Source organism: Labeo rohita, chromosome 13 (genome assembly GCF_022985175.1).
Source record: "Labeo rohita strain BAU-BD-2019 chromosome 13, IGBB_LRoh.1.0, whole genome shotgun sequence".
Lineage (NCBI taxonomy): Eukaryota > Metazoa > Chordata > Actinopteri > Cypriniformes > Cyprinidae > Labeo > Labeo rohita.
Window position 1 is genome coordinate 29,862,127 of NC_066881.1, and position 27,658 is coordinate 29,889,784.

At 35.2% G+C, this 27,658-nt stretch overlaps 1 protein-coding gene across 2 annotated transcripts in view; it reads left to right on the top strand.

The window, feature by feature from the left end:
• The window catches only part of smoc2 (SPARC related modular calcium binding 2), a 40,666-nt gene extending 13,387 nt beyond the window's left edge, over window positions 1-27,279 (top strand). The window contains exons 3-13 of one of the 2 annotated variants that reach the window (XM_051125186.1): window positions 2,918-3,024; window positions 4,760-4,859; window positions 5,667-5,711; window positions 8,996-9,079; window positions 9,167-9,238; window positions 15,478-15,664; window positions 18,724-18,806; window positions 24,200-24,299; window positions 25,449-25,696; window positions 26,490-26,527; window positions 26,712-27,279. In XM_051125186.1, the coding sequence (XP_050981143.1) occupies window positions 2,918-3,024; window positions 4,760-4,859; window positions 5,667-5,711; window positions 8,996-9,079; window positions 9,167-9,238; window positions 15,478-15,664; window positions 18,724-18,806; window positions 24,200-24,299; window positions 25,449-25,696; window positions 26,490-26,527; window positions 26,712-26,735 (1,088 nt within the window). In that variant the 3' untranslated portion in view covers window positions 26,736-27,279. The remainder of the gene's footprint in view (window positions 1-2,917; window positions 3,025-4,759; window positions 4,860-5,666; window positions 5,712-8,995; window positions 9,080-9,166; window positions 9,239-15,477; window positions 15,665-18,723; window positions 18,807-24,199; window positions 24,300-25,448; window positions 25,697-26,489; window positions 26,528-26,711) is intronic. The other variant, XM_051125187.1, reaches the window with a different exon arrangement.
• The last annotated feature ends 379 nt before the right edge of the window (window positions 27,280-27,658 follow it).

Genomic DNA, 27,658 nt, shown 5'->3' on the forward strand with positions numbered 1-27,658 from the left:
AGACTCTCGCGCCCTGCACTCTTTTCTTTTTCTTCTGCTCAGAGCTCTCTTTCTTTCTGTCTCGCGTTCACTCTTTCTTTCCCTACTAGTCAGCACAATGTGTCATTCTTACAGTGGGATTAAAGAGGGTGTGAGAAAGAGAGAGGGAGGAAAAGAGATACAAAAAGAGGATGAATTATGTTCTGCTAAAAGGAGTGAAAGAAAACCAAAGACTGGAAAGGGAAGTGCATTCAGGGATTGTGCAGCCTGACTTAATGCGATAAGCATGAAAATACATAATGCACACAAACATTTGGAGAAAATAGTCAACTTTAAAGGTGACATATCATGAAAATCTGACTTTTTCCATGTATAAGTGCTAACACTGGGTCCCCGGTACATCTACCAACCCAGAAAACGTGAAAAAGGACACCCCAGTAAATTTGTTTTGGATTAGCCTTTCTCTGCAAGCATGTGAAAAAGCGAGCCTGCTCAGATTTCGCTCTGAAGTAGAAAGATCATATTATAATATTACCGCCCCTTAATCTGCAAGTTTCTACCCACGGCGCCGTCATTTTGCCATGGCAAAAGTTGTAGCAAAGCATGCTAACTGTTCTGTCTTTGGCTACACAGACAAGGACAGAGTGCTATTTAAAGTCCCAGCCTCAGAGGAGACAAAAGAGAAGTGGATTTACTGATTTATTTACTGTATATTACGCTGCTGCTGCACAGATCTGCAGTTTCTTTCCCAGCTGTTTACCTTTACAGACATAAACCGACTGTTTTTGTAACTCATGTGTGTTTTTAACATAAACTTGTGTGGATTTGACAGTTTAAGCACAATAAGACATGAAAGACAACTTAGGTTAGTACTCACATGCTGTGTGACTGCCGCTTTCTGTGCATGTGCCAAAAATCCTATATCAGAAGTTTAGACAAATATAGCTTTAAAACACAAATTTTAGCATGATAGACAGAATCTGGTGGCAGAAAATGATAGTTTTCAAGTGGCAGTCAATGGAAACCATGGATCAAAAGAATAAAAAACGTAAATTTGACTTTTTCAAAAATAAATCTGACTTTATTCTTGCAATTCCGAGATCATATCTCACAATTCTTATAAGAAAAATCAACTCTTCATTCTCTCTTTTGAGTTCATATCCCATACTTCTGGCCTTTTTCCCCTTAAAATGAACAAACTTGCTATTGTTGAGTTAAATTGAGTTATAAAGTCTGAAATACGATATACAAACTTGCATTTGCAAGAAAAAAGTCTGAATTGTGAGATAAAATAGGTAAATGTAAAATGTTATAGGTTTAAATAGTATTTCTTGCTGTAACTTGTAGGGCTAATATATGTTCCCTATGAACTGTGAATATTATGTAAACCTATTGTTTAAATCAAATTTATGCCTTAAAAGTAGAGTAATCATAGCAGGTTTCATCCATTAGTCTGTCCTTTTAAACGTCTGCACCTGACTTCAAATGGGCGTTTTTGACGACAGCATTCTTTAAAAATTTGCATTCTGATTCTGACATCCAAAGGTACGACAACACACTTTATTTCTTATTCTCTGGATTTTTCTATTTTCACTCCACTTGTTACCATTGTTTTTCTGCCAATGTGCACGCAGCCGCAAGTGATGTAACTGTGACGTCTCCAAATTGGTCTATTCTGGAAAAGTGGGTGGGTATCAGCAGCTCATTTGCATTTAAAGAGACATGCATGAAAACAACGTGTTTCTGCTTCTGCTCAAAATAGCCATTTTTTCTAAATTATACAGTAAATTATGTTTAGGGTATTTTGAGCTGAAACTTCACAGACACATTCTGGGAACATCTGAGACTTACGTTTACATTTTGAAAAAAGGTAACCTCTAAGTAGACTGAACTGTATTTTGGTGATTTACTTAAGTACTGAATGATACAGTATATATATACATATTTTTATAGGCTGGCATTTACCTATACCATGTTTTCGCAATGCATTCTGGGAATTTGGCTCATCCACCTTTTCTCATTGCCTTTCCTTTCATCCTCTCACACCATCCCAGTTGGAAAGTGTTTTAATGATTTGCCCAGTGGAGAGAGTGAGTTTATGTCTCCATTGAGGTCTGGAGGATTTTCTGCCCTGCTGCATCACTGTTATCCACACACACTCACTCACTCATATATGTACATACAGATGCATTACAACCCGCTGGACACCACCAGCTCACACAGACTCAACACAGAATGACAGAAAGAGATCTGCAATAGTTTTACCACTGGACTGGTACAGAGATAGTGATGACACCAGTAGGACTGTTGGTGCAGTTCCCAACCACACACAGGGATCCACCACTTCCGAAACATCTTGAATTATTCTGTGTCGGAGAGGTCACATGTCACTGCAAAAGAAACCAAGTCTTATTTCCTGCTTCATTTTCTTTCGCCATTACCATTCTTTCCTTTCCTCTGAAAAAAAGAAAAGAAAAAACACCCGTGCCACATCAGTCAGAGAGAGAACGCCAGAGGACTCGCCTGTCGGTTTGAATTTAATGCACTCCCTCTCTGTGGACTTTCTGTTTTCTATATTACACTGACACGATGAGCAGAATAGTGAATGTGTGTTTAAAGTGGAATAATAATAGTTTAAGGTTATATATAGAAAACAGAATGGTCAGAGTTTGTGAACAAATGAATCATCAGGTTTATAGTACTTTTCAAGATCTCCAAAGCAGACGTGTCATGTATTTTTTTAAGAGGGCTCCAGTGACACTCCTGACTTACTTTTAACTACTTAGCTGTTTGGATAAGATAGGATAATCAGGATAAAGAACATTTTCAGTTTATAACAAATTACCTATGAACTGACTGACCAATTTAAAACATTTAATAACACAGATGGTTATATAGTTTGTCTGACGTGCTGGATTTGCCTGTGTTGTGTCTTCAGATACGTCCAGGTGTGTGGCAGAGAAGAGATACACAGAACAGCAAGCCAAGAAACTCTTCCCACAGGTGTTCGTACCTGTCTGCAATCCTGACGGAACCTACAGTGAGGTATGAGATGAACAATATAACGACAGAAAAATAAAACGTTAGATAGATAGATAGATAGAAATGGGAAAGTTAAAATGATATATTGATAGAACCATAGACCATAGATGGATGGAATAATAGACAGAGAATAGTCATGAAAAATAAAATGTGATGTTAAAGGGATAGTTCACCTAAAAATGAAAATTACCCCATGATTTATTTACTCTCAAGCCATCTTAGGTGTATATGACTTTCTTCTTTCAGACAAATACATTCAGAGTTATATTACAAAAATGTCCTGGCTCTTCCAAGCTTTATAATGAAAGTGAATGGGTGTTGATATTTTGAAGTCCAATAAAGTGCATCTATCCATCATAAAAAGTTCTCCACATGGCTCCGGGGGTTAAAATAAAGGCCTTTTGAAGGGAATCGGTGTATTGTGTAAGAAAAATACCTGTATTTAAAATTTTATAAACCATAATATCTAGCTTGCGCTAACTGTCTGACGTGCGTTCACGAGAAAGTGGCATTTCACCGGATGACGTAGGACATAAGAAGTAGGCGCTGCGTAAGATCCAGCAAGAATTTGCTAGTCTCGTGAGAACCAGTCTTTACTTAGATTGAAATCCCAACCTGGTCTCATGACAAAAGCGTACCTGTGGGAACTTTTTCACGAGATGCAAAATATGTACAAATAAGTACATATCACTGCAGTTTTCAACAGAAATGAACACTAGAGGTGGTAAAACAGCAAGCACTTGTAATTATTATCGTACACATTTATGATTATAGCTCCATGTGTTTTGTTTTCTGGATGTAACATGCTATGGTCGCTCAGGTGGCACAGAATTGGACTTGGAATTGGACAGAACCTAATCCCGTGAAAAACTCACAATGAAAGAGCTGAAAGATGATAGATAAAAAAAACAAGCTAAAACAGCATGCTTGCGACTGCATTTTTACATCGCATTTGCTTTTGTTCATACTATTGGGTAGGTTTAGGTGTAGTGCAGATGGTACGTTATTTTTAAACCTCAAGAAACATTAGAGTTATAGCGCCACTCAACGGATATATCAAGTCAGAATTGCAGTGACATGTACAAAACCAGTGTCACATAAAACATAGCTGATACAGCTGAGCTCAGAAACTAACAATAAATTAAATTTTCTATCTATTAGTTTGTGTTTTATTAAAGCCACAATATGTAAGTTTTCACCACTAGAGGACGCATATTCAAAACAAAAAAAGAACCAAAAGCGTAGTTTGATGACACCATGATTGAGTGTGAAATTGTACTTCTAATTAGTGACTGGTGTTTTGTTTTGCTCTCAACACTGCACTTCCGTGGTCGTCACCATATACAAAAGTTAGCATAAGATAGAGATTACGGTTTATAAGTTTTAATTAAGGATATTTTTCTTAAGCAAATGCAACGATTCACTTCAGAAGGCCTTTATTAACCCCCTGGAGCTGTGTGGAGTACTTTTTATGATGGATGGATGCACTTTATTGGACTTCAAAATATCAACACCCATTCACTGCCATTATAAAGCTTGTAAGAGCCACAACATTTTTTAATATAGCTCCGACTGTATTTGTCTGAAAGAAGAAAGTCATATACACCTAGGATGGCTTGAGGGTGAGTAAATCATGGGGTAATTTTTATTTTAATAGTTTTTGGTTCAAGAAACATCACAGGTGCATAATTTCTTTTAAAGTCTTTTTTTCTTTATCTCTGTTGCATTTGACTCACAGGTTCAGTGCCACAGCTACACTGGTTATTGTTGGTGTGTAACACCCAGTGGCAGACCCATCAGCGGCTCAGCAGTAGCCAATAAGAAACCTCAATGCCAAGGTACCATACTTCTGTCTCAGCTGTGATTTTCATGCCTCTATCCTACTGCGTGCTTCAATCACATTATCTTTGTTTGCAAATGCGATTTTCACATCATCAATAATACTCTGAAGCAATTCCAAACAGTAATCTCAGCTCTGATGACATGATCTCAATGTTTTGGCACATGATAGTTGTTTAAGAATATAAAACAGCTCATAGAAACGCAGCGTTTAAGACAGCAACAGCACTGAGAGATGCCAGAACAGAGCTAATCCTAATCTACAGAAACGTTCCAGCATAACAATGCCACATAACCAAAGCCACATGCACTAAACTAGCATAGCGCTGCACTAAACACACGCTCACGCACAAAACTGAAACTCTATCACTGCAGGCCATGGGTTCCTGGATCATAACATCGTTGGCTTGGCTTTGTACAACAACCACAGCTTCACTAGAAAAGGACCAATTAGATTTAATTGCACATGCAACAGCTTAATCAGTTAGGTCTGGGGGAGCATCACAAAACAAATGCGCGTTTGGCAGGCGAAGCGGCCGAACTCGAACATTCTTGCTCTTTTACTCCAAGATAGTGTCATATGGTTTTACCCCCTGCAGCCTCCATAAAATTATCATGTTCGTCTGTAGAGGCTTAATACATAATTAAAAACGTAAGTCACTTCAAATCAGCCATTCCTGGAAGACTTGCTCTGGTCTGCAGGACATATTTTAATGTTATAGTCCAGTTAGAATGTACTAAAGTGTAGTTGTAGATTTACTAAAATGCTAGCGTGAGTAACCTGTGAATGTCCTATCGATTTTCAGGGTCCAAGAATGGTAAAGTAAACCCGAAGGAACCAGGAAAAACAGGTAAATACCCTCAATGATTTCTTTTGATATGGTAAAGACTTTCATGAGGGACAATCTGCGCTGGCAGCTATGATTTAATGTGTGTGTGTGTCAGTGCTGCAAGTTAAGGCTTGCCATTCTAATATTTTGTGAATTGAGAGTGCTGAAATTGCTTCAGGGCTGAAAGTAAATGGTCGTATGTTGGAGTCGTTAAACAGAGAGACGCTGTAATAACAGCCTTTGCTTTTCACAGTCGTTAAAACAAAATCGAAGGGCTTCACGGTTTTGTCATAGCACCGCAGTGAACGTTAACCACTTCACCTGGACGTCATTTCCCTTCTTTCCAGATGAAGACCTTTCTCATGCACTACTAATGGCACTGATTTCCCTCCTTTTACAAAACAGAACAGACCACCTGATCTCCAGATAATCACCCTGTTATTTTTGGTCTTTTTTTTCTTAGTTTTAAGGAGAGTGTCTTTTTCAGTTTAGACACTCAGCTATGAGAAATGTAGAGGTTTATTTCTTTGCTGTCTTACCTTATCTAAAGAGATCACTAGAAAATTAAGTTTCTTCCTCAGTATTTTTGACTTGTTTTCTATGGAAGCCCATTTCCGCCACTGAATAAAAAATAAAAAAGGTAACTGTGACTTTCTATGTCACAATTCTGACTTTTTTCTCTTTTTTCTTTTTTTTTTTAATGTTTTTTAAATAAGTCTCTTCTGCTCACCAAGCCTGCATTTATTTGATCCAAAGTACAGCAAAAACAGTAAAATTTTGAAATATTTTTACTATTTAAATTACTATTTTCTATTTGAATATATTCTAAAATGTAATTTATTCCTGAATTTTTAGCATCATTACTTGAGCCAAATGATCACTTTTTATCAATTTGAAGCATCCTTGCTAAATAAAAGTATTAATTTCTATAATACTTTATAGAAATAATACTATAATTGCTATATCTTACTGTTCAAAAAACTTTTGAAGGGTAGTGTTTATCTCACAATTTTGACTTTATAATTTATAATTGCGAGTTTAAATCTCAAATCTGAGAAAAAAAAAATCAAAATTGCGAGATGTAAACTCTGTATTGTAAAATAAAAAGTTGCAATCACCCTTTTTATTTTTTATTCACTGGTGGAAACGAGCTTCCATAGTTTTTCAGTACAAATATCTGAACATTCTTAAATCAACATACAATTACTTGAAAAGCAAAAGTCTTATTTTATTAAGAATTAAGTGACTTGTCAATGGGAAAATGTAAACATTTGGGACTTGCAAATGTTTGCCAGTGGGATGAGAAAAGTACATGATTTTCCCCATTATACAGTTTATTTTTTAACCACGTTGGCATTTTTCTTGTTTAATGCATAAAACAAGTAGAAAACAACACTGAAGAAAAAGAAGATAAACATACTGAGGAAGTAAATCTTTTTTTTTTTTTTTTTTTTGCAGTGGAGCATTACAAATCAGTCACCTTTAAGGTCCCATGATGGTTAAGACGCTGCTTCAGAAGGCAGCTGCCTATATAGGCAATAGACAGCAAGGCAGCTCACTAGGATTTGGAACAGATCCATTGTCAGAGGTGTGGCCTGGTCAGTAGTGCACATAGCACGATGATGACCTGGTTTCACATCTTAGGTCATTTCCTGATCCCACGCCTTCTTCTTCCCACCATTTCCTGTCGCTTCAGGGCCGTCCTATCAAATAAAAGGCAAAAAGCCACAAAACACAGAAAATCATTGATGTGTTGAGCTACACTGAAATTTTAGAGTCACATAAATAACAGGGTCAGATCTCATAATACTTTATCACTTCATCAGAGTGCTGACAGTGGCTGTTCCCCAAGTTTCCCAACTGTTTCCCAAGGATGCTAGCAGAGAAAAACACACCAAAAGAGAAAAGGGGCAGTTTATCTTCTGCCCTCTGATGAGTTAATGGTGACCCTACTGAGGTTAACCACACCTGCGGCTCTCAGCATTTCAGATTCCTGTGGCCAAAGCGTCTAGCGATGCTCCTTCATCCCCATCTGCACACATAACACATCATGTGTCCGCTCTGTTTGTGTGCGTGCGTTTGCATGTATTCTTGCATGCCTGTTCTCCAAATCATTAAAGTCTGAACTAAACGAAAACATTTGTTTTTACAGGGAATGCAGTTTATTTTTGCATACAGGGTCCAAAATTCTAGTTTTGCCAGCCATAAATATTTCTTACCAGACACAAAAATGTATTTTACATTATTATTTTTTTTATTTAGAAATACACCATTGTCATCATAAAATATTTAATACACATTTTTTTTTCATTACACAGTTTCTGCAGGTTTTATGAAAGTAAACTTAAGACTTTTTAAGATCAAGCAAACCCAACCAATAGTGATATGGAAACAACTCTTTCTCAGTATGTTTGTCTTACTTTCCAGCGCAAATGTCATGACTTAAGATAAGAAGTTCTTATTTTCTGAGAAATGTATCAAAATTAAGTGAAGTATTAAAACAAGACCAAATATCTGGGCTCTGCCAACTTAATTCAAAGGAAAAAACAAGTTTCCACTGATGAATGTTTGTTCTTGTTTTAAACAAACTCACTAAATTTTGTTCAAATTTATTTTGCATCTTAAGTAAATGTGTGTTGATTTAAGGATATTTAGATGTTTGCATTGGAAAAGAAAATACAAATACTGATTAATACACATTTTTTGGAGTGCATGCAACATTTTTGCCATGACTTTATAAATTTACGACCTTTTTACGTCTTAATTTGTTAAAGAAATGGGGATATATTGCCACACATTCACACAAGGGGAAAAACACTTCCTAGATAAACAATTATCCAAAGAATAACTCTATAAAAGCTATGAATTATGTTGCAGGTCATTATAAAGTTACTGGCAAGCTGCAAAGTAACATTTTTCAAGTCACTTCAGCCAAATTTTACTCACATTTAGTCCTTGGCGAGTGTTAATTTTGGACGCCGTTTTGCATATATTTATCATCTTTGAATTTTTTTCATTTACAGACTTCTATATTTGAACCACACTGCTTTTTGTTTTTTTAAATATGTGTTTCATGGTGTCAGGCAAAGAGATTAAATGTTTAAACTTCTTTTTTTCTTTCAGTGAGTCAATTATAACCACTAAACCTCCTTTAAGCCTTTCTCTGCCTGTTTGTGTTCTTCAGTTTATCCTCCTCCTCTATTTTATTCTGTTTCTTCATCTCTCTAATCTGTCCTGGCCGGGCAATGTGCAAATGCATCATGGTTAATGTGATGTGACTGTCTAGCTGACACTCGTAATTGTAGTTTCCTTGCAAATCTTCTCCATTCTAAATGCAGATCCGCCAACGTTTTTCATAGTGGAACCCCAGCCATCCGCTGATGAAGAAGGTTAGTGTCAATGAAGCTTTTAAATACTGTCTAAGTTGAGGGTTTGGAAAAGAACTAATGCTTTGTGCATTCGTGTGTGTGTTTTAGACATCATCTCTCAGTACCCCACACTCTGGACAGAACAGGTCCGCAGTCGACAAAACAGGACCAGAACACCATGTGAGTTGCCAACAAACATCTGTTATCACTTTTCAATACAAAATACTGAGCCAGATTGGTTTTGGTATTTAAGAGAAGATAGAAAATCAAAACATGCAAGACGTAACATCTCATTTACTTACTAAGCTCAGGACACATCAATGGATTTTGCAGTTTATGTATCAACTTTGTCTCTTGATGCGTCTGCTGAAAATACAAAAACAGACGAATGAGACACCAGTTGACATATAGATTGATTATAAAGCTTTAAAACTAATATGCATAGCATAGATCAGATACCATGAAACAAAAAACTGATATAGAGTTCTCTAACTATTTTTGCAGACTTTTGTGTCATGGAAATTTTGAGACATTTGAGATAGGGATGTTTTTCTTAGAAGAAATTGCTGAAAAGCAAGGCACTTAAACAGACGACTCAATCAGTTCTTCATTTAATCTCATTACTGTCTAAGAGAAACAATTAAATAAATTGGATTTGTGATTTCCTTTTTCTGTGGGCAATAGAAATATGCTCAGATGGTCTAAAGTGCTATGTTAAGTTCTCAATTAACTTCTCAACTTTGTCTCAGATGTTTCTCCTAAAATTCAAATATAACAATATAGCTGCAAACAGCAATTACTGGGGTTCAAGCACTTTATATACAAGACATTACTGTTTAGCAAGCCTGTAACCACCTAAATCAATGATTGAAAAAAAGCATTTTTGGCAAATACAGGTAATTTTCTGTAGAAATGTCATGTTTTTTTAACATTTATGACTGTTAAAGTGCCACCTGTGATCCAATCTCCTAAAAACTTGGCATGCTTTGTGCGTACCAGGTTTCGTGAAGTTTTGAGTTTTCCTTAAGGCTTTATAGGATTTTGAGTAAATTTTCAATTTTTGATATTTATTGACCTAGAGAGTCCAGAGAATTGTACTGCAGAAAAGCGAAAAACCTAGGTTTACATCTTCTCATTTAACAAAAAATTGTGTTGACAGCAGTGGTTTTAAGAGGCAAAGTTATCCAGAATAAAGAGTTATATCATATGATATGAATAATGCATGTATGTGCTACACAGCGCAATATACATTATCCCCCCCTCTTCTAGTGGCCCAATTCTTTTACATTTCTCAGACCTTTGGGGCCGTGAGTCAAACAGGCCCACTCAGTTTCGTTCTGATCAGTTGACCTTGTCTAATAGGTGCTCAAACTTCATCGGCCAATGGCGGCCATGTTTTTTTGAGATACTCAAATGTCCTTATAGATACTTGTGGCACTTTGGACCAAGACCGTGCTCAGCAGTTTTCATGTTGATAGGACAAATGGTTGAGTAGTTATAGCCATTTTTATGTTTTTTCCCTCTTATAGCGCCACCAAGTGGCCCAGCTCCACAATTTTTTCCTGTGACCTCAGATTGAGTTCTTACATTAGTGCTCTGAGTTTGTCAAAGCTATCTCATTCTGGTCAGAAGTTACAGGCATTTTACTAAAAGTGGCCCTGCGCCTTTCAGACATTTTGGCTTACTTTTGCGACAGTGAGTCATAAGTTCAGCTTTTTTTTTTTTTTTTTGGATAATTATTGATATTCACTCTCCAGAGAATCTTCATGCACTGTTTTGGTTCCGATTGGACAAAAAATGTAGGACTAGTTCACAAAAGTCCAAAATACCCAAAAATTTCAACCATGCTCACAATGATTGAATCTGAGGCATGCGTTTTAGGAGATTTTGGAGTTATGAGCGTTTTCGTACCTTTGATCACTGTAGCGTCCCCGTCAGGCCAATTGGGGCAAGTCTTGGTGACATTGTCGTGGTGTGAGTTTAAAGTTTCAAGCCTCTACGACTTACGGTCTGGTCTGTATGGTCAGTTTTACCTGGAGATGGCTGATCTTTGGCCTTTCTAACAATACAATAGTATTGCAACCTAATTAATGTGGATAAGATAGCTCAGATAATCTGATCTTGAAAGAATTAAATGAGCAATTATTGAGTGCATATATAAAAAACTATATTTTGATTGTGGTGTCTTGTCAAATCCGAGGAAAGTGTCAAACATTGAGATCTATTCTCAAAATAAGGAAGACACATGGAAAATTACTATGAGAAGCATCTGAGAAGCTGGAGATGTCCAACAGACAGTGTTATTTTTAATATTATATGCATACTATTGCATATATAATAATAATTATTAATATTTTGAATTAGCTTTTATTTTTCAATTTTCAGTTTTCATTTTAATTTTTGCCCTCATTTTGTTATGTGATTGTCATTTTTATCAAGTTACCAGGTTAACATTTTTAATGTTCCTTTTTTTTAAGTTTGTGTTTTCATGTAATTATTTTATTTTAAATGATCGAAAATGTTTTATAATAGTTTTGTTTAGTTTTAGTAAATAATGACAACACTGGATAGTAACTGACAGAGATATTAAAGACACCAATTTCTTTTTTGATTTTTGTTATGCGAGTATAAAGAGAAAGCAAAAGAGACAAAGACACATACTTATCTGTAAGCATAATGAAACTCTGTTGCTATAGTTGCTCAAGCACACACACTGAAGCACATGTGAAGATCCAGCTCACTGTGGCACTCAGCCATTGGCTGACATGTTGATCTAATGAAAGAATCAACAAAGATGTCATTAAAACCCATCTGGGGAAAATGACGACATAAACTCAGTAACAGATCTAATTCTGATGACATTAGTACAGAGCTTATGTGTTTCCTAATAGACCCATTTGTGTGTTCGTGAACAGCTTGATTGTAAAATTCTCTTGATTTACAATCAATAAAACGTCAGTGCAGTGCAGTGAACGCTGATGGTTTTGATTACAGCTGATTCGTTGGTCTAAAAGCGTGATTATCACTATTCAGTGAAGCTCAGAATAGAACTGAACGAAAGACAGAGGCAAAGAAAAGATATCTCTGGGTTAAAAAAAAGAAGAAGAGGAGAAACTCATGGCACCATTTTCTAAAACAATGCTCACATGAAGCCAAAGACCTGACAACACCACAGAGAATGAGCGAGGCTAACTATAAACGGATGTAAGAGGAAGAATACCTTAGCAAACGCATAGCACTGCACTAAATACCACTATAATACCACAATAATACGTATTATTGGTTTTAAACCTACCTAACAGCAGTAAGTACATCAGTAACTACTTACAACTTACAGCAGCATCTCGAATGCTAACTGTATGACTAGATAAAAAAGTTCGTCAAGACAAACTTTAAGTTGGCTTGAGAAAGCCGGAACAGAAAGTTTTAAAAAGTTTGAAAAGTTTATGAAGTTTAAGAAGTTTTAAAAAGTTTTACATTTGATGGTTTTCAGTCTGAAACAGTTTGAAGTCTAAAGTAGTTTTAAAAGGTTAAAGTTTGAATGTTTTGAAGGCAATACAGTCTGTCAGAGATAGATATATAGATAGATAGGTAGTAATGGTTAGATGATAGATAGATAGATAGATAGATAGATAGCTTCATTAACCGACAAGCAGCTTTTATCATTTGGTGGAGAGCAGAGCATTTAATTCCTGACTGAAGCAGCTCCGGTGGGTAAGAACTAAATCTATTTCGGCTGTTGCGAATAAAGTGAAAGTAAAAATTAAATGAAAAATGTTAATTGAGATATTAAATTTACATCTGCTCATGTCACATTTCCTTTTACGCACTTTTACAGCCTTGCGCATTCTAACCAATCACACGTGATTCTGTTGAGCTTAAGAATGCAAAGACCATCAGAGGCGTTTTGATTAGTCATCGCTGAAACGCGGAGAATCTGAATTATGAATTCTCGCAAATTCTCTCATCATAAACAAGTGCAGATGTACGTTCAACGTAAGTAGCCTAAGAGATTTAACAGCTTTATTTTAAAACACCTTTTTAAGAATGAAACTCACTCTAGAGTAAAGTCAGTGAGAATGTTCTTTGATAATGACCTTACGAAAATGAACCATGGTTTTACTATACTAAAAGTGTAGTAACCATGTTTTTTGGCGTACTGACTACCATTTGTATAACTATAGTTTTACTATAATACTGTACCATGGTTAAACTATGGTTAGTGTGCAAAGCCATGGCTAATTTGTGGTTACCATGATTTAACTATGGTAACCATGTTTTTTTTATTTATTTTTTTTATATTTAGTAAAACCACGGTTAATTTTCTTTGCTCGCTTTCTGTATATAATTTATTCACTGTTTGAATAACCAAAATGTAGTAATTGTTCAATAAGTAACTTGCCATATTTGTATTAAATTGAAATCACTTCAAACACAAATTCAGTCATATTAAAAATATTTTTTAACATCTGGTACTTGCCTAATAAGATATAATGTGTGTAGCAAATAGATTACACTAATATTAGACTACTTTTAGCCTGGAGTTGTTTCACTCTCTGTCTGTGACTGACAACCATATTTTGTGCTGCCGCAGAATACATTAGAAACCACATATCATTTCCCTCTCTTTCTCATACACACACACACACACGTTTAACATAATCTTGCTTGCATTAGATCAGGCGGCTCAAAGCATTGCTGGAGAGCTGTGTTGTGGCACATGAGATGATTGGTTCCTGATGCAGAGAAATCTCATGCCTCAAAGATTGTGCTCCATATGGACCATTCATGTGTTTCGGGCTGCCGATGTGTTTCTCAATGCAGGATTGAAAGGAAGTGCTAGGATGCCACTGTTTTCCCAAAACAATGTGTTTTATATAGTTCTTTATGATTCTCTGCCCAAGGTCACTATCTCCATTCAAACAAACTGCAAATGCAGGCACCCAGAGACAATGTGTAAATATTTATTCTGGTTGAGCAACAGGAGCCCCATGCAGTCATTAACTTCTTAATGTCATAAACATTCCCGCAGGCTCCTGATAAAGCACAAGCTCTTACTTTCACTCTCTCTCTGACTCTGTTTTTCTCTCTTACCCCATCCAACATGCTGTCAATCCATCTCTTCAAGGCTGTGTCCAAGGACTTACCGTCTAGTCAGGCAACATTTTTTTTATGAAGGCACCATAAAATATGTCCAATGAGCTAAAACTAATTAAAATGATCTTTAGAGATATCCATGAATAATTAAACAATATAATTTTTATTTCTCAATATGTGACCCTGAACCATAAAACCAGTCATAAGGGTCAATTTTTCAAAATTGAGAAAAGCTGAATAAATAAGCTTTCCACTGATGAAAATGTGGAATCTGAGGGTGCAAAAAATCTAAATAAATTTACAAAATAATTTTATGGAACATGATCTTTACTTAATATCCTAATGATTTTTGGCATAAAAAGAAAAATCAATCATTCTGACCCATACAGTGTATTGTTGGCTATTGCTACAAATATACCTGTGCTACTTATGACTGGTTTTGTGGTCCAGGGTCAAATATGGAATCATAAGTTTAAAAAAAAAAAAAAAAAAAAAAAAGTATATTTATCTAATTTGTTCAACTGGCAATTAAAATTAAATTGTATTAAAATGGCAATTAAATGTAATTCATTTAAATAAATTATTAATTCTTTAATCCTTAAATAATAATAATCTTTATATAATAATATAAATAATTATATAATAATTAAGGAATTCTTTAATTCCTTAATCTACAGTACAAATGGATTTGTAAGTTTAAAAAGTAAAAAAAAAAACAAAAAAACAACAACAACAACAAAAACATTTAATTGACTTGTTCAACTGGCAATTAAATTTAATTACATAAAAATTATATTAATTGAATTAAATTTAAACTACTTTAAATGTATTTTTGATTAATTTAAATTTAAATAAAAAATTGCTCAACTGCCAATTAAATTTAATTATTCTGATTTAAAAGAAATTAATAAAATTTAGATGTATCAAATTTTTAAAAAATTAAATATATTAAAAGTTTATTTATTAGCACATAAGTGATACTACATTCATAAAAAAATATATACATAATAAATTTTTTTTAAGTAAATAAATTTACATTTATCATAAATTCTTTCAACGTTGGACAGCATTTACAGTATGTTCTTTTATCCAAAGCCTATTAAATTCTATTCCTCCCAAGCTATTGTGCATTGTAAATCCTATGTACTACATTTATGAAAATTTCAAGGAGAAGGTACTTTTTTGGAGCTTGACAGCTCCTGGTCACTGTCTCCTTTCATTGTATGGAAACACACTTCACCAAAGAGAACACTGACACTTACTCACTCATATTGTGTCTCCTGCAGTATTTCACTCTTTTCCTTTGCCTCACTTTACCTCAGCGACCTCGTGTGATCAGGAGCAGCTGTCAGCACAGGAAGAAGCAAGGCAACATAAAAACGAAGCGGTTTTTGTGCCTGATTGTGCTCACGGTGGCCTCTACAAACCTGTTCAGTGCCATCCCTCCACTGGGTACTGCTGGTGTGTCTTGGTGGACACCGGACGACCCATACCTGGCACATCCACAAGGTAATGCACTCAATGCATGACTTTAAACGAATAGTTAAGTGGAAATTGTAAATTTACTCACCCATCTATAGAATTGGAGAAATGTTGCTCACCAATGGATCCTCTGCAGTGAATGGGTGCCAAACAGCTGATAAAAATATCACAACTTTCCACAAGTAATCCACACAACTCCAGTCCATCAATTAACATCTTGTGAAGCAAATAACTGTGGGTTTGTAATCATCATTAAAGGAAGAAGTCCACTTCTAAAACAAAAAAAATTACAGATAATGTACTCACCCCCTTGTCATCCAAGATGTTAATGTCTTTCTTTCTTCAGTCGTAAAGAAATTATGTTTTTTGAGGAAAACATTTGAGGATTTTTCTCCATATAATGGAGACTGCATTTTGGAAGTTCAAACTCGGGGCACCATAGAAGTCCACTATATGGAGAAAAATCCTGAAATGTTTTCCTCAAAAACAATTTCTTTACAACTGAAGAAAGAAAGACATGAACATCTTGGATGACAAGGGGGTGAGTATATTATCTGTAAATTTTGTTCTGGAAGTGGACTTCTCCTTTAAGTCATTTTAACTTTAGAAATGACTTTTTACTTAAACGGTGCTTGATCTGTGCATATTTCTCTCCTGATTCAGACGAAACGACTTTTTCACTGGATAAAGCAATATTATAAATAGAGGGGGTATTTTAGCTGGAAGCAGTGGTTTGAAGTTAGAAAGTTAGTCTTCACATAACTATAATTGATTGACTGGAGTTGCATGGATTATTGTGATGTTTTTATCAGCTGTTTGGACTCTTATTCTGATGGCACCCATTCACTGCAGAGGATCCACTGGTGAGCAAGTGATGTAATGCTAAATTTCTCCAAATCTGTTCCAATGAAGAAACAAGCTCATCTGCATCTTGGATGGCCTTAGGGTGAATACATTTTTATGCTTTCTTTTTTTTTTTTTTTTTTTTTTTTTTTGAGTTAACTATTCCTTTAACATCAGTTTTAACAAAATGTTATGTTAAACACTTTAAAATACCTCTGGCGCCTCTACGAAACAAATCTGTCCTTATTTAGTTGCCAAAATACAACTTAAGCAGTTTGTCTCTATTGAAAGGAAAAACCCACCACTTGGCTTTTAAAATGGTAAGTGCCAGCAGTCCTGTTCTTTTACAGTACATCTAATATACACTGGGGGCAGGTCTCATTCTTCGACTCCGACTATGGGGTACCAAACTGAGCTTTGGAGTCTCTCAGGGTCCCAATCTCATTCAGTCTCTTTTAACATTTCGAGAGCAACTTTCTGCTCTGCAGTCGTTGAGAAAAGCTAAATATATCATCTGAATAAATACTCATCCGCTAACAGGTGGGGTGTTCACTTGGATCAAATCTGATCCTGGCAGAATGACAAAACATTGCTAAGTGTGATTGCCAGGGGTCTGTGACACTCTCTGTATTCAGGGGCACATTTAATGAGCTGCAGGAGTGTTATGGAGCGATGCTGTGGATTTCTGACCATCACCGAATGTGGTATTGAGTTAACAAAGCCTCAGGCAGCGTGCCAAACAGCGCATTAGAGCACGCATGGAAGTGCTACCTTCCCATCACCCTCCTCTCTCTCTCTTTCTCTGTTATTTGGGCAGGTCGCCTGGCAATGATTGGAGCACATTTACTCTTCTTATGGGGCCATGAATGTTTTTCTTGTCTGATACTTCTTACTTACTTTTTCTTTTTGTCCACTCATTGTCCCTTTTCTGTTTCCTGCATCTCTGAGCTGTCCTTCTAGTGATTGCATCCTAATGCAGCAGTCATTGTGAATAGAAAAAGTGATCAAAATTCTTCTACAGTACCATATTCACTTAGAAAAATATCAGATCATACTCCTGCACACTTTTAAATTTACAGTAAATAAACAACAAACATGATCTGTTCTCCAAATGTTAAATTTTAAGTAATGTATAACATTTTTAAAAATGATTAATTTCAACAAGTTTACATATGTCATTTGGCATAGTACAGAAAATTACATATAAAAATGTATATATTTTAAAATCTCTAAAATCTCACCAAGTCTGCATTTATTTGATCCAAAGCACAGCAAAACCAGTGAAATTCTGAAATATTTTTATTATTTAAAACATAGTAAACAAAAAAAAATTCTTTGCTGAATAGAAAGATCCAAAGATCAGGATTTATCTGACATAAAAAACTTTTGTAACATGCACTATACCATTCAAAAGCTTGGAGTGTGTGTATATATATATATATATATATACACACACACACACACACACACACACACACACATGTATATATATTCTGTATACTGTATACTATATATAGAAATTCATATTTTAATTTAGCAAGGATGCTTCAAATTGATCAAAAGTGATGATAAAGACATTTATAAAGTTACAAAGGATTTCTATTTCAGATAAATGCTGTTTTTCTGAACTTTCTTTTCATTAAAGAAACCTGAAAAAATTCTACTTAGCTGTTTCCAACATAATAATAATAATAATAATAATAATAATAATAATAATAATAATAATAATAATAATAACTGTATTCAGCAAATCAGAATATTAGACTGCTTTCTGAAGGATCATGTGACTGGAATAATGATGCAAAAAATTCAGCTTTAAAATCACAGGAATAAATTATATTTTAAACTTTATTCAAATAGAAAACAGTTATTTTAAGTAGTAAAATTATTTCAAAATTTGACTGTTATTGCTGTACTTTGGATCAAATAAATGCAGGCTTGGTGAGCAGAAGAGACTTCTTTAAAAACATTAAATATCGTACAGTTGAAAAACTTATGGCAATTAAAAAATTGCTTAAAGTGGACATCCTCGTGTAACCATCCATCACTCAATGAGCAACCGTTCTTTACTTATTCAACAGTATTATGTTATTTTAGTCTTTATGCTATTTAAAACAAAATCTAAATATTGTTCTTTGCATTGGTGGAATGTTTTAGCTGTTGGATTCATCACTGTGTAAACAATAATGCTTTGTATTCACTCTCATTCCTTCTCTGTTTTTTTTTTCTCTCTTTTGCTGTAGATTCGAACAGCCAAAATGTGATGGAAACGCCAGAGCCCATCCAAACAAACCAAAGGACCATTACAGGAGCAGACACCTGCAGGGTGAGCTTAACTGTGTGCTTATGAGCAGATGCAAAAATATTGTGCAAGGTTTGCTGGAGAGTGACTTAAAAATAGCAAGAGGACTAGAAGCAATTTGTGTTTGATATCACTTTTCATACTTGCAAAATGCACAAGGTAAACATTACCGTTATAACAATACAAAGTTCAAGGATGGCTGTTTGTGCATTTATACATTTTTGCATGTGAGCTCAGGTATGTGTGTGACATCTAAAAGTCTAAAACCATCTCCTGGTTTCCCACGACCCTACAGTCCACATAGACGACAGATGTTAACAGATCATCTCACTGAGGAAAGGGGAGGTAGAAAAGATAGATTACAATAGATAGCACGAGCCTAGGAGGATGACAAGGAGGGATGAGTGTGGGGGAGTGGCTGTGACGAAGAACAGAGGAAAAAGGAGTGGAGACCAAAGATAAAAAACAGCAAAAAGGAAACCAGGGAGTGACTTCCATTTCCAGCATGAATGAAGTCGTTGATTAGACTTAAATTAATAGGAGCTGGAGTATTTCATCTATGTATGTGATATGTTAAATATTTAAAATTATTGAAAGAAAGTGTCAAAAGTTTTTTTTTTTAAAGAAATTACATTATTCAGCAAATACATTAATTTAGTCACAAGTGACAGTAAAGATATTTATAATGTAACAAAAGATTATAATAAATTCTGTTTTTTTAAACATTCTATTTTTTCAGGATCCTAAAAATTGTATCACCATTTCCACAGACATTAGGCAGCACAGCTGTTTTGAACATTAATAATAAGAAATGTTTCTTTAGCAGCAAATCAGCATATTTCTGAAGGATCGTGTGATACTGGATTAATGGATAATAAAAAAAAAAAAAAGCTTTTCCATTACTATAATAATTTAAAAATTAAAATAGATTTAAAACTGCTATTTTAAATTGTAATAATATTTTGCAGTAATTCTGAATGGTTATAATGCATGGTATAAATACCATGGAGTTTACAGTATCATGATATTTACCCTGTGTACTTCAAAAAATACCATGGCACTTTTTTGTTAGTGTAAGTACATGAGAAATGCTTTTGTGATTTGTCTGCGTCCCAAATAACAGAATGTGGAGTAACCCTGGTCAGACTTTGACTAATAGGATTATCTACATACTTTAATTAAGATTAAGTGGTGACCAGGCATTTGAAACAGTGTTTGAGGTGTGAGAATGTGTTACTTTGCTATTTTTTGGAATCAGACAACACCTCCCTTTGGAAATGTCTTTAGAGATAAATGCATTCATAAATAAAATTGCTTAGTGCGGGAGCAACAATCTTATCTTATCTTTTATGACCTTATTCATTTTTATATTATTACGCTTATTTATATAACAATACAAATTTATCAAATCGTTGCTAATACTCACTGATGTTTGTGCTGTTAATTTCCTCAGCATAATGTCACTTCCTCGACAATGACGTCATCAAAGAACAGACATTTGTTATTTAAAAGGATATTACAAAACCTACATTCTCGGAAAAAAAAAGGTACAAAAGCTGTCACCGGGGCAAAAGGTACATTTTTGTACCTTATTTACCCATAAAGAGTGCATATTAATGCATAAAGTGCACATTTTAGTATGTAAATGTTACTTAATAGTACCTTTTATAAGGGTACCACCCCAGTGACAAGGATGGTAAAAGTAACAAAACATGTTAAATAGCCAGTTTTTCATAGTGCACACTGCATGCCAAAAGTGCAATTATTTAAAATCCACTCCTTATGTTCAATTAATTGTAACATAGGGGTGGACTGAGTTTATAATTGTATCCTACATGAATCTGTACTGTAAACATGTCTGCAACACAGATTGATTGCTGGTCTTATTCGCCACTACTAGACTAGCTTTGTCACTACGCACTTTTGGTAAACATGCCAATATCTCAATATGTTATTGAATAAACCTCTGTTTGTCAGGTGTGTGTGTGGATGTTCAGGCTGCCAGCAGCATGTGTACAGGTGTTGTGCGAGCAGCTCTCTGGTCACGGCTGGTTAATTGTGGTGTAGAAGGGGGGGCTGATGGGGGCCGGCGGCTGCTGGCAGCTAAACGTCCGCAATCCACAGCCAATACCACAATTCTCATGACTCTGTTGCAACTTGAGAGTTTTTATGTAAGTTCCACAAGCTGCAGGATTCTGGGTAATGCTGAAATGTTGCTAAAATGCAGGATCTGGATGAGTTTACTCAGTGAATACTCGCTTAGCATTTAAATAAGCTGGAGAGTTCATATGAATGCCTGAATGTTTTTTTTTAAGGGCTATTACTGATGTATTTTATTTTTTAGGTCTATTATTGATGCATTTTATGTTGTAGAATAAAAATAAAAAACAACACATAAAAAAATGTGTTGTGGCCAACAAAAATAGATCATTTCTGCAGCACTGGATACATATAGAGTCTTATATTAGTACGACAGCATTTTAGTGCCACATTAAATTTTTTAAAACAAATCTAAAATAAGATTAAAGTCATAATATTTCAAGAATAAAGTTGAATCAGTAATCTTAAGACATTCATTTCATTTAAATAGGCTATACTGCTTTTTTTCATTCCTTCTGATGTTCCCTTAAGCTTATATTGTGCCATAAACTTGAAATAAAGAGGAAAAACATTTATAATTCGTATTTCATGATAAAACTGACAGAATTTGAAAGCTGAGCTGCAACAAAGCACAAAATTGTTGCAATTACTGGGTGGCTGGTGCGCTACAAATTGTTAATAGAAGACGTTAAATATTATGTATTAATTTAATGAAACGAATGCTTTTAATCAAAAAGACAGTTGATTCACATGAATATAGCGATCTGTCCCGCCACATTAAAGAGTGTGAAAAACACATTATTACAAGACACACTGTATTTCGCTATAAAACTGACAGATTTTGAAAGCTGACACTTTGTTTTATATTAAAAGTACCAAAAGCACAAAGCTTATTGCTATTATCGGGTGGCTGGCACACTACAAATAGGCCTAATGAATTCAATAGAAGACATGAAATATTATTTCCATGCATACTGTCCCTGCAAGTATAACACATGGTATGATTTCTGCTAATAATCCCGCATATATTCAGTTATATTCGGGTAGCCTGGCAACTTCTCCCAGTGCTCCCAATCCAAGCCGTTTGCATGTGTAGGCTATACTTTAACTGCTACAATTTAATTCTCATAATTTCAACTTTGTTCTCAAAACATTTTGACTTTATTCTCAAAATATTATGACTTTAATCTCGTAATTTCCGATTTTGTTTATTTTTTTAATGTTGCACTTAAACGTAATATTAGACAAATCATATTTGTGACCCTGGACCACAAAACCAATCATAAGGGTCAGTTTTGTGAAATTGAGAATAAATGAGCTTTCCATTGATGTATAGTTTGCTAGAATACGACGATATTTGGCCGAGATACAACTGTTTGGTATTCTGGAATCTGAGGTTGCAAAAAAATGTAAATATTGAGAAAATTGCCTTTAAAGTTGTGCAAATGAAGCTTTTAGCAATGCAAATTACTAATCAAAAATTACGTTTTACGGTAAGAAATTTACAAAATATCTCCATGGAACATGATAATAATTAATAATAATTCACATCCTAATGATTTTTGGCATAAACGAAAAATCGATAATTTTGACCCATGCAATGTATTTTTGGCTATTGCGACAAATATACCTGTGCTACTTAAGACTGGTTTTGTGGTCCAGGGTCACATTTAAGCTGTATTTTCTTTACTCACACAAGCAATGCAGCTCAAACTCTTTCAATTCTTACAAAAACTGAACCTGAAGACACATTAAAAATGACATTTTCTGACTAATGTAAAATGCCAAGAGCAAAAAAATCTTAAAAGGTCAGAAATGTTTGTTATTGAGTGTCTAGACTACACTAAACTTTATGTTGATTTTATTGAAAAAGCAAGAAGAATGCCTTTCCTCGTATGAACAGGTGGGACAGATATTTTATTACGTCTGGTCTCAGTGATCTCACGCAGATCTTCAGCACAACACTCGCTCGCAAACCTGCACACGTTTAAATATCATTTCACCTTCTTTTTTCTCTCCTGTGAGCCCGTCTGTTTACCTGATAACGCTTTCACTCACACACACCTGTTCACGAGGACCTCGGCATGCCTTTACTTCTTACACCAGAGAATCTGTTGCCTCTGGGCCTGACTATAAACAGACCAGCATGTGAAGACACACAGAGGCACACAAACACACTTTCCCTTTCTTTCTCTTGCTTTATTTGGACAGACAGATGGATACGAGAAAGAAGGTGTGGGAGTGTTTTAAACTCCCTTGGTTTTTTAACAGCCAACACAAATATCCAAAGAGCAGGGTGGCCAGTATACATGTGCATATACTGTACATACCACAAGCTACTGAATGAGATGGACACAAAATAGGCATAATTTACTATGCTAATGCAAAATATAGTTTCCCTTTTTAATGGTGACTTATGACGTGGACATGTTTTTGGCTGGTTTGTGGGTTTCACCCAAACATCCACAGGCCGCAGTTCCCACAGACTGCAAACTTTTACCTGTGACCATAAACCCAAATCCTCTGTTTGACTGGCAGCTGTCATCTTCCTCAGACAGGATAGGGGAGGTCTGATTTTTACGACAAGGCGGTGAAGAATCTCTAAAGCCATAACATTGTTTAACTCTCTTACTCTCCGCAATCTTTAAGTGCAGTTGGTGTAAAAACGTCTGACAGCTTTACATCTTCCCAGTGTTTAATGGGCCACCTATGGCGCCAGTACCTCAAATAGCCACTAGTATGTGTATATGCATCTACAGTAAACTGTGAAAATGTTTTGGGGTTTGTAATTTATACCTGTGATGCAAAGCTGAATTTTCATCATCATTACTCCAGTCTTCAGTGACACACGATCCTTCAGAAATCAGTCTAATATGCTGATTTCCTGTTCAAGAAACATTTCTTATTATTATCAATGTTGAGAACAGCTGCTTTTAGAATAGGGGAACAGAAAGTTCAAAAGCACAGCAAGTTATTGATTTCTTAAATATATATATTTGTAGTGACAAAATAACAGTTCAGTAATTAGGACCAGAGCGGCAGAGTTACATGAGGTAATTCAGTCACAACAGCTGTTTATGAGGTTTCATAGCTGTTTATACTGATAACCTAAGGGTAAAATGTCACATGAAAAGAAGCTTTGTTCTCTTTTAATCTTTTTCTCATGGGATTTTGTAAAGCAACGGCATAATGTCACTAAAATCCAATGAGGAAAGAAAATTTAGGCCAGTTTTACAATTACAATTTACAGGAATAGTTCACTCAAATTCATTTTTATTAAACATATCATTATTAACTTTTGTGTCTTTCTTTTTCAGGATGTCCTGGAGAGAAGAAGACAGAATTTCTGACAAGCGTGTTGGACGCGTTGTCCACAGACATGGTCCATGCGGTAACTGACCCAGCCTCTGCCGGCAGGTAAACAAGAAACTGAGAATTGACAAATGTGGATGTAATGGACCAGTTCATGAAACTGACTGACCCTGCCTTCAGTGTGGTGTAAAAATATTTTCTTAGTTCATTAGCTGACTGACTGGAATAATTGGTGCTGCTATAATAGTTGAAGTCAAAAGTTTATGTACACCTTGCAGAATCTGCAAAATGTGAATTATTTGACCAAAATAAGTGGGATCATGCAAAATGCATGTTATTTTTTATTTAGTACTGACCTGAAAAAGACATTTCACATAAAAGATATATAGACATATAGTCCACAAGAGAAAATAATAGTTCAATTTATAAAAATGACCCCATTCAAAAGTTTACATACACTTGATTCTTAGTATTGTGTTTTGTTACCTGAATGATCCACAGCTGTTTTATTTTGTTTAGTGATAGTTGTTCATGAGTCCCTTGCTTGTGCTGAACAGTTAAACAGCCCTGCTGGTCTTGAGAAAAATCCTTCAGGTCCCACAAATTCTTTGGTTTTTCAGCATTTTTGTGTATTTGAACCTTTTCCAACAATGACTGTATGATTTTGAGATCCATCTTTTTTTTTACACTGAGGACAACTGAGGGACTCATATGCAACTATTACAGAAGGTTCAAATGTTCACTGATGCTTCAGAAGGAAAAACGATGCATTAAGAGCCAGGGGTGTAAACTTTTGAACAGAATGAAGATGTGTACATTTTTCTTATTTTGCCTAAACATCATATTTTTTTAATTTAGTGCTGCCCTTCAGAAGCTATAGAAGATACTTACATGTTTCCCAGAAGACAAAATAAGTTACATTTAAGTCCCTCAGTTGTCCTCAGTATTAAAAGATGCATCTTAAAGTCATACAGTCATTGTTAGAAAGGGTTCAAATACACAAAAATACTGAAATTCAAAGAATTTGTGGGACCTGAAGGGATTATTTTCTCTTGTGGACTATATGTAAATTCAGGTCAGTACTAAATAAAAAAATAATATGCATTTTGTATGATCCCTCTTTTGCAGATTCTGCAAGGTGTATGTAAACTGTACATAAAAGGCAGCAAATGCAGAACTTAATTTGATATTTTTATACAGTGCATGATTCACAGGCATTGAACCAGAAAATCATTTTTTTTTTCCTCCATTCAGGATGGTGGAGCCAGACCCCAGTCATACTCTGGAAGAGAGAGTTGTGCACTGGTATTTCAGTCAGCTTGACAAAAATTCCAGCGGTGACATCGGAAAGAAAGAAATCAAACCGTTCAAGCGTTTACTGCGCAAAAAATCCAAACCCAAGAAGTGTGTGAAGAAGTTTGTGGAGTACTGCGACATCAGCAATGATAAGGCCCTGTCTCTACAGGAACTGATGGGCTGTCTGGGTGTCACTAAGGAAGAGGGTGAGTTATCACTGTTTCCCGACGGATGACTGAGAAATAAGGGCATCTATGTACTAAACTAGAGTTTACACTGCATCAGAGAACACTGGGAATCATTTGAAATGGTAGAGGAAAAAGCAAAAGTGATGCTCCACTGAATGCACTTTTTAATGCCATTTGAATTGACACTGCTGTCAAAAGTTGGGTCGGTACAGCTTTTTAGTCTTTTTGCAAGTCTCTTTTGCTCACCAAGGCTTATTTGTTCAAAAATACAGTAAAAACAGTAATATTCAGAAATATGTTTATTATTTACAGTAACTGTTGTCTATTTAAATATATTTTAAAATGTAATTTATTCCTGTGATGCAAAACTGAACTTTTTGGATCAAATAAATGCAGGCTTGGTAAACAGACGTATTTAAAAAAACACTAAAAATCTTACTGTTCAAAAACTTTTGACTGGTAGTGTAATTATGACTTTATATTTCAAAATGTACTCAATTTCTCATAATATTATGATTTGTTTTCTTATTTTCCTGTCTTATAAAATTAAAACAGGCCTTTTTTATTATAAAATAAATGGATTCACAGCAGTCTCTTATGAGCAGCATAAACTCAAGCGTTCCAGCTGTTTTTCTGACTTGATGAAAGAGATACTGACAGTGCGTATATGAGCTCTACATATTGTAGACTGTGTGGTCGTTTTAATGACCATGAGCGCTTGCATTTGTTTAATAACTCTCAGAAACAACCCGTATTGCCGTCATGTAATGGGGAACAGGCTTGTAAAACATTCTCATTGGTTTTTCCTCAGGGGCAAAAACAGGTGAAGGCACAACATCTAGTAAACTGGTGAGTTAATGTCGGTGGCTGTTAACATTCACAACATGCATTCCAACATTCTCCCTCATCTATTTTTACAGAGCAGTAGATCGAAACCAATTATTACTACAAGTAGACCATTACATTTATAAATGAAAGGCGTTGTTTTAAAATAGCATTTACCTCATTCTTTTTTTTTTCTTTTTTTTTTCAGAACCTTTCCAAGAAACAAGGCTGAAGTGTCCGCTGCGATTGTTCCCACTCCCATCCCGCAGATCCTGCCCCCACCAAAACGACGATGGAAACCATAGTCTTTGCACTTTGTACTTTAAAACAATGTAAATTCACTTTGTAGAAAAATAAGGTATTTAAACAGACTGCTGAAATATGTGAATGATGTAGTTAGCATTTGTATGTCCTTACAACAAACAGCAAAAAGAATAATAATAATTTAACACATACAATGTATGTGTCCTTTGTGAGTCTAAAATAAGTATACTTTTCTAAGTTGTACAAGTTGTATTACATGTTGCATTTGTCAAGGCCATCTTTGTTGTAACGTATTGTTTTGTCTTTTCTTTGGCTACTTTTTGGCTAGTTCATAATGCATCTAAAGTGACTTTTTTTAGAAGCCTCGACTTAGTTTTTATACCAAATCCCAACTACTGCCTGAGCTTGGAAATATTACAGATTGTAGTCCTGTACCACACATGAAATGGGAGACTGCTCATTTTGTTGAAAGTGCTTCATGGTGATTAGAAATAAAGAAGTCTTTTATAATATTTTGTATTCTTGTTATTGTAAGAGTGTGCTAGAGTACTTTTCAAACATTATGGATATCTTAAATTAGATCTGAAAATTAGTTTTAATTAGAGATGCACATGTAGATGCATGATTCCGTACTTCATTGTACTTCCATCAGTGACCTAAAATTGACTTCATTCTTTCACCTCAGGGTGTAAATTATGACAAGCAGATCTGGTGCTGGATCTGTGAGATTAGATGCCGCACTTTGTGGTTTTAACACTGCAGGGAATGTAAAGAAGGGGATCAGTTATTGACGCTTCAAAGATGTCAAATTCAGGATTTTAAAACAACCCAGCTGCTACCTGAACCGCTCCTGCATTATATCCAGAGTGCCTTCCTTTCAGAAAAAAAGGT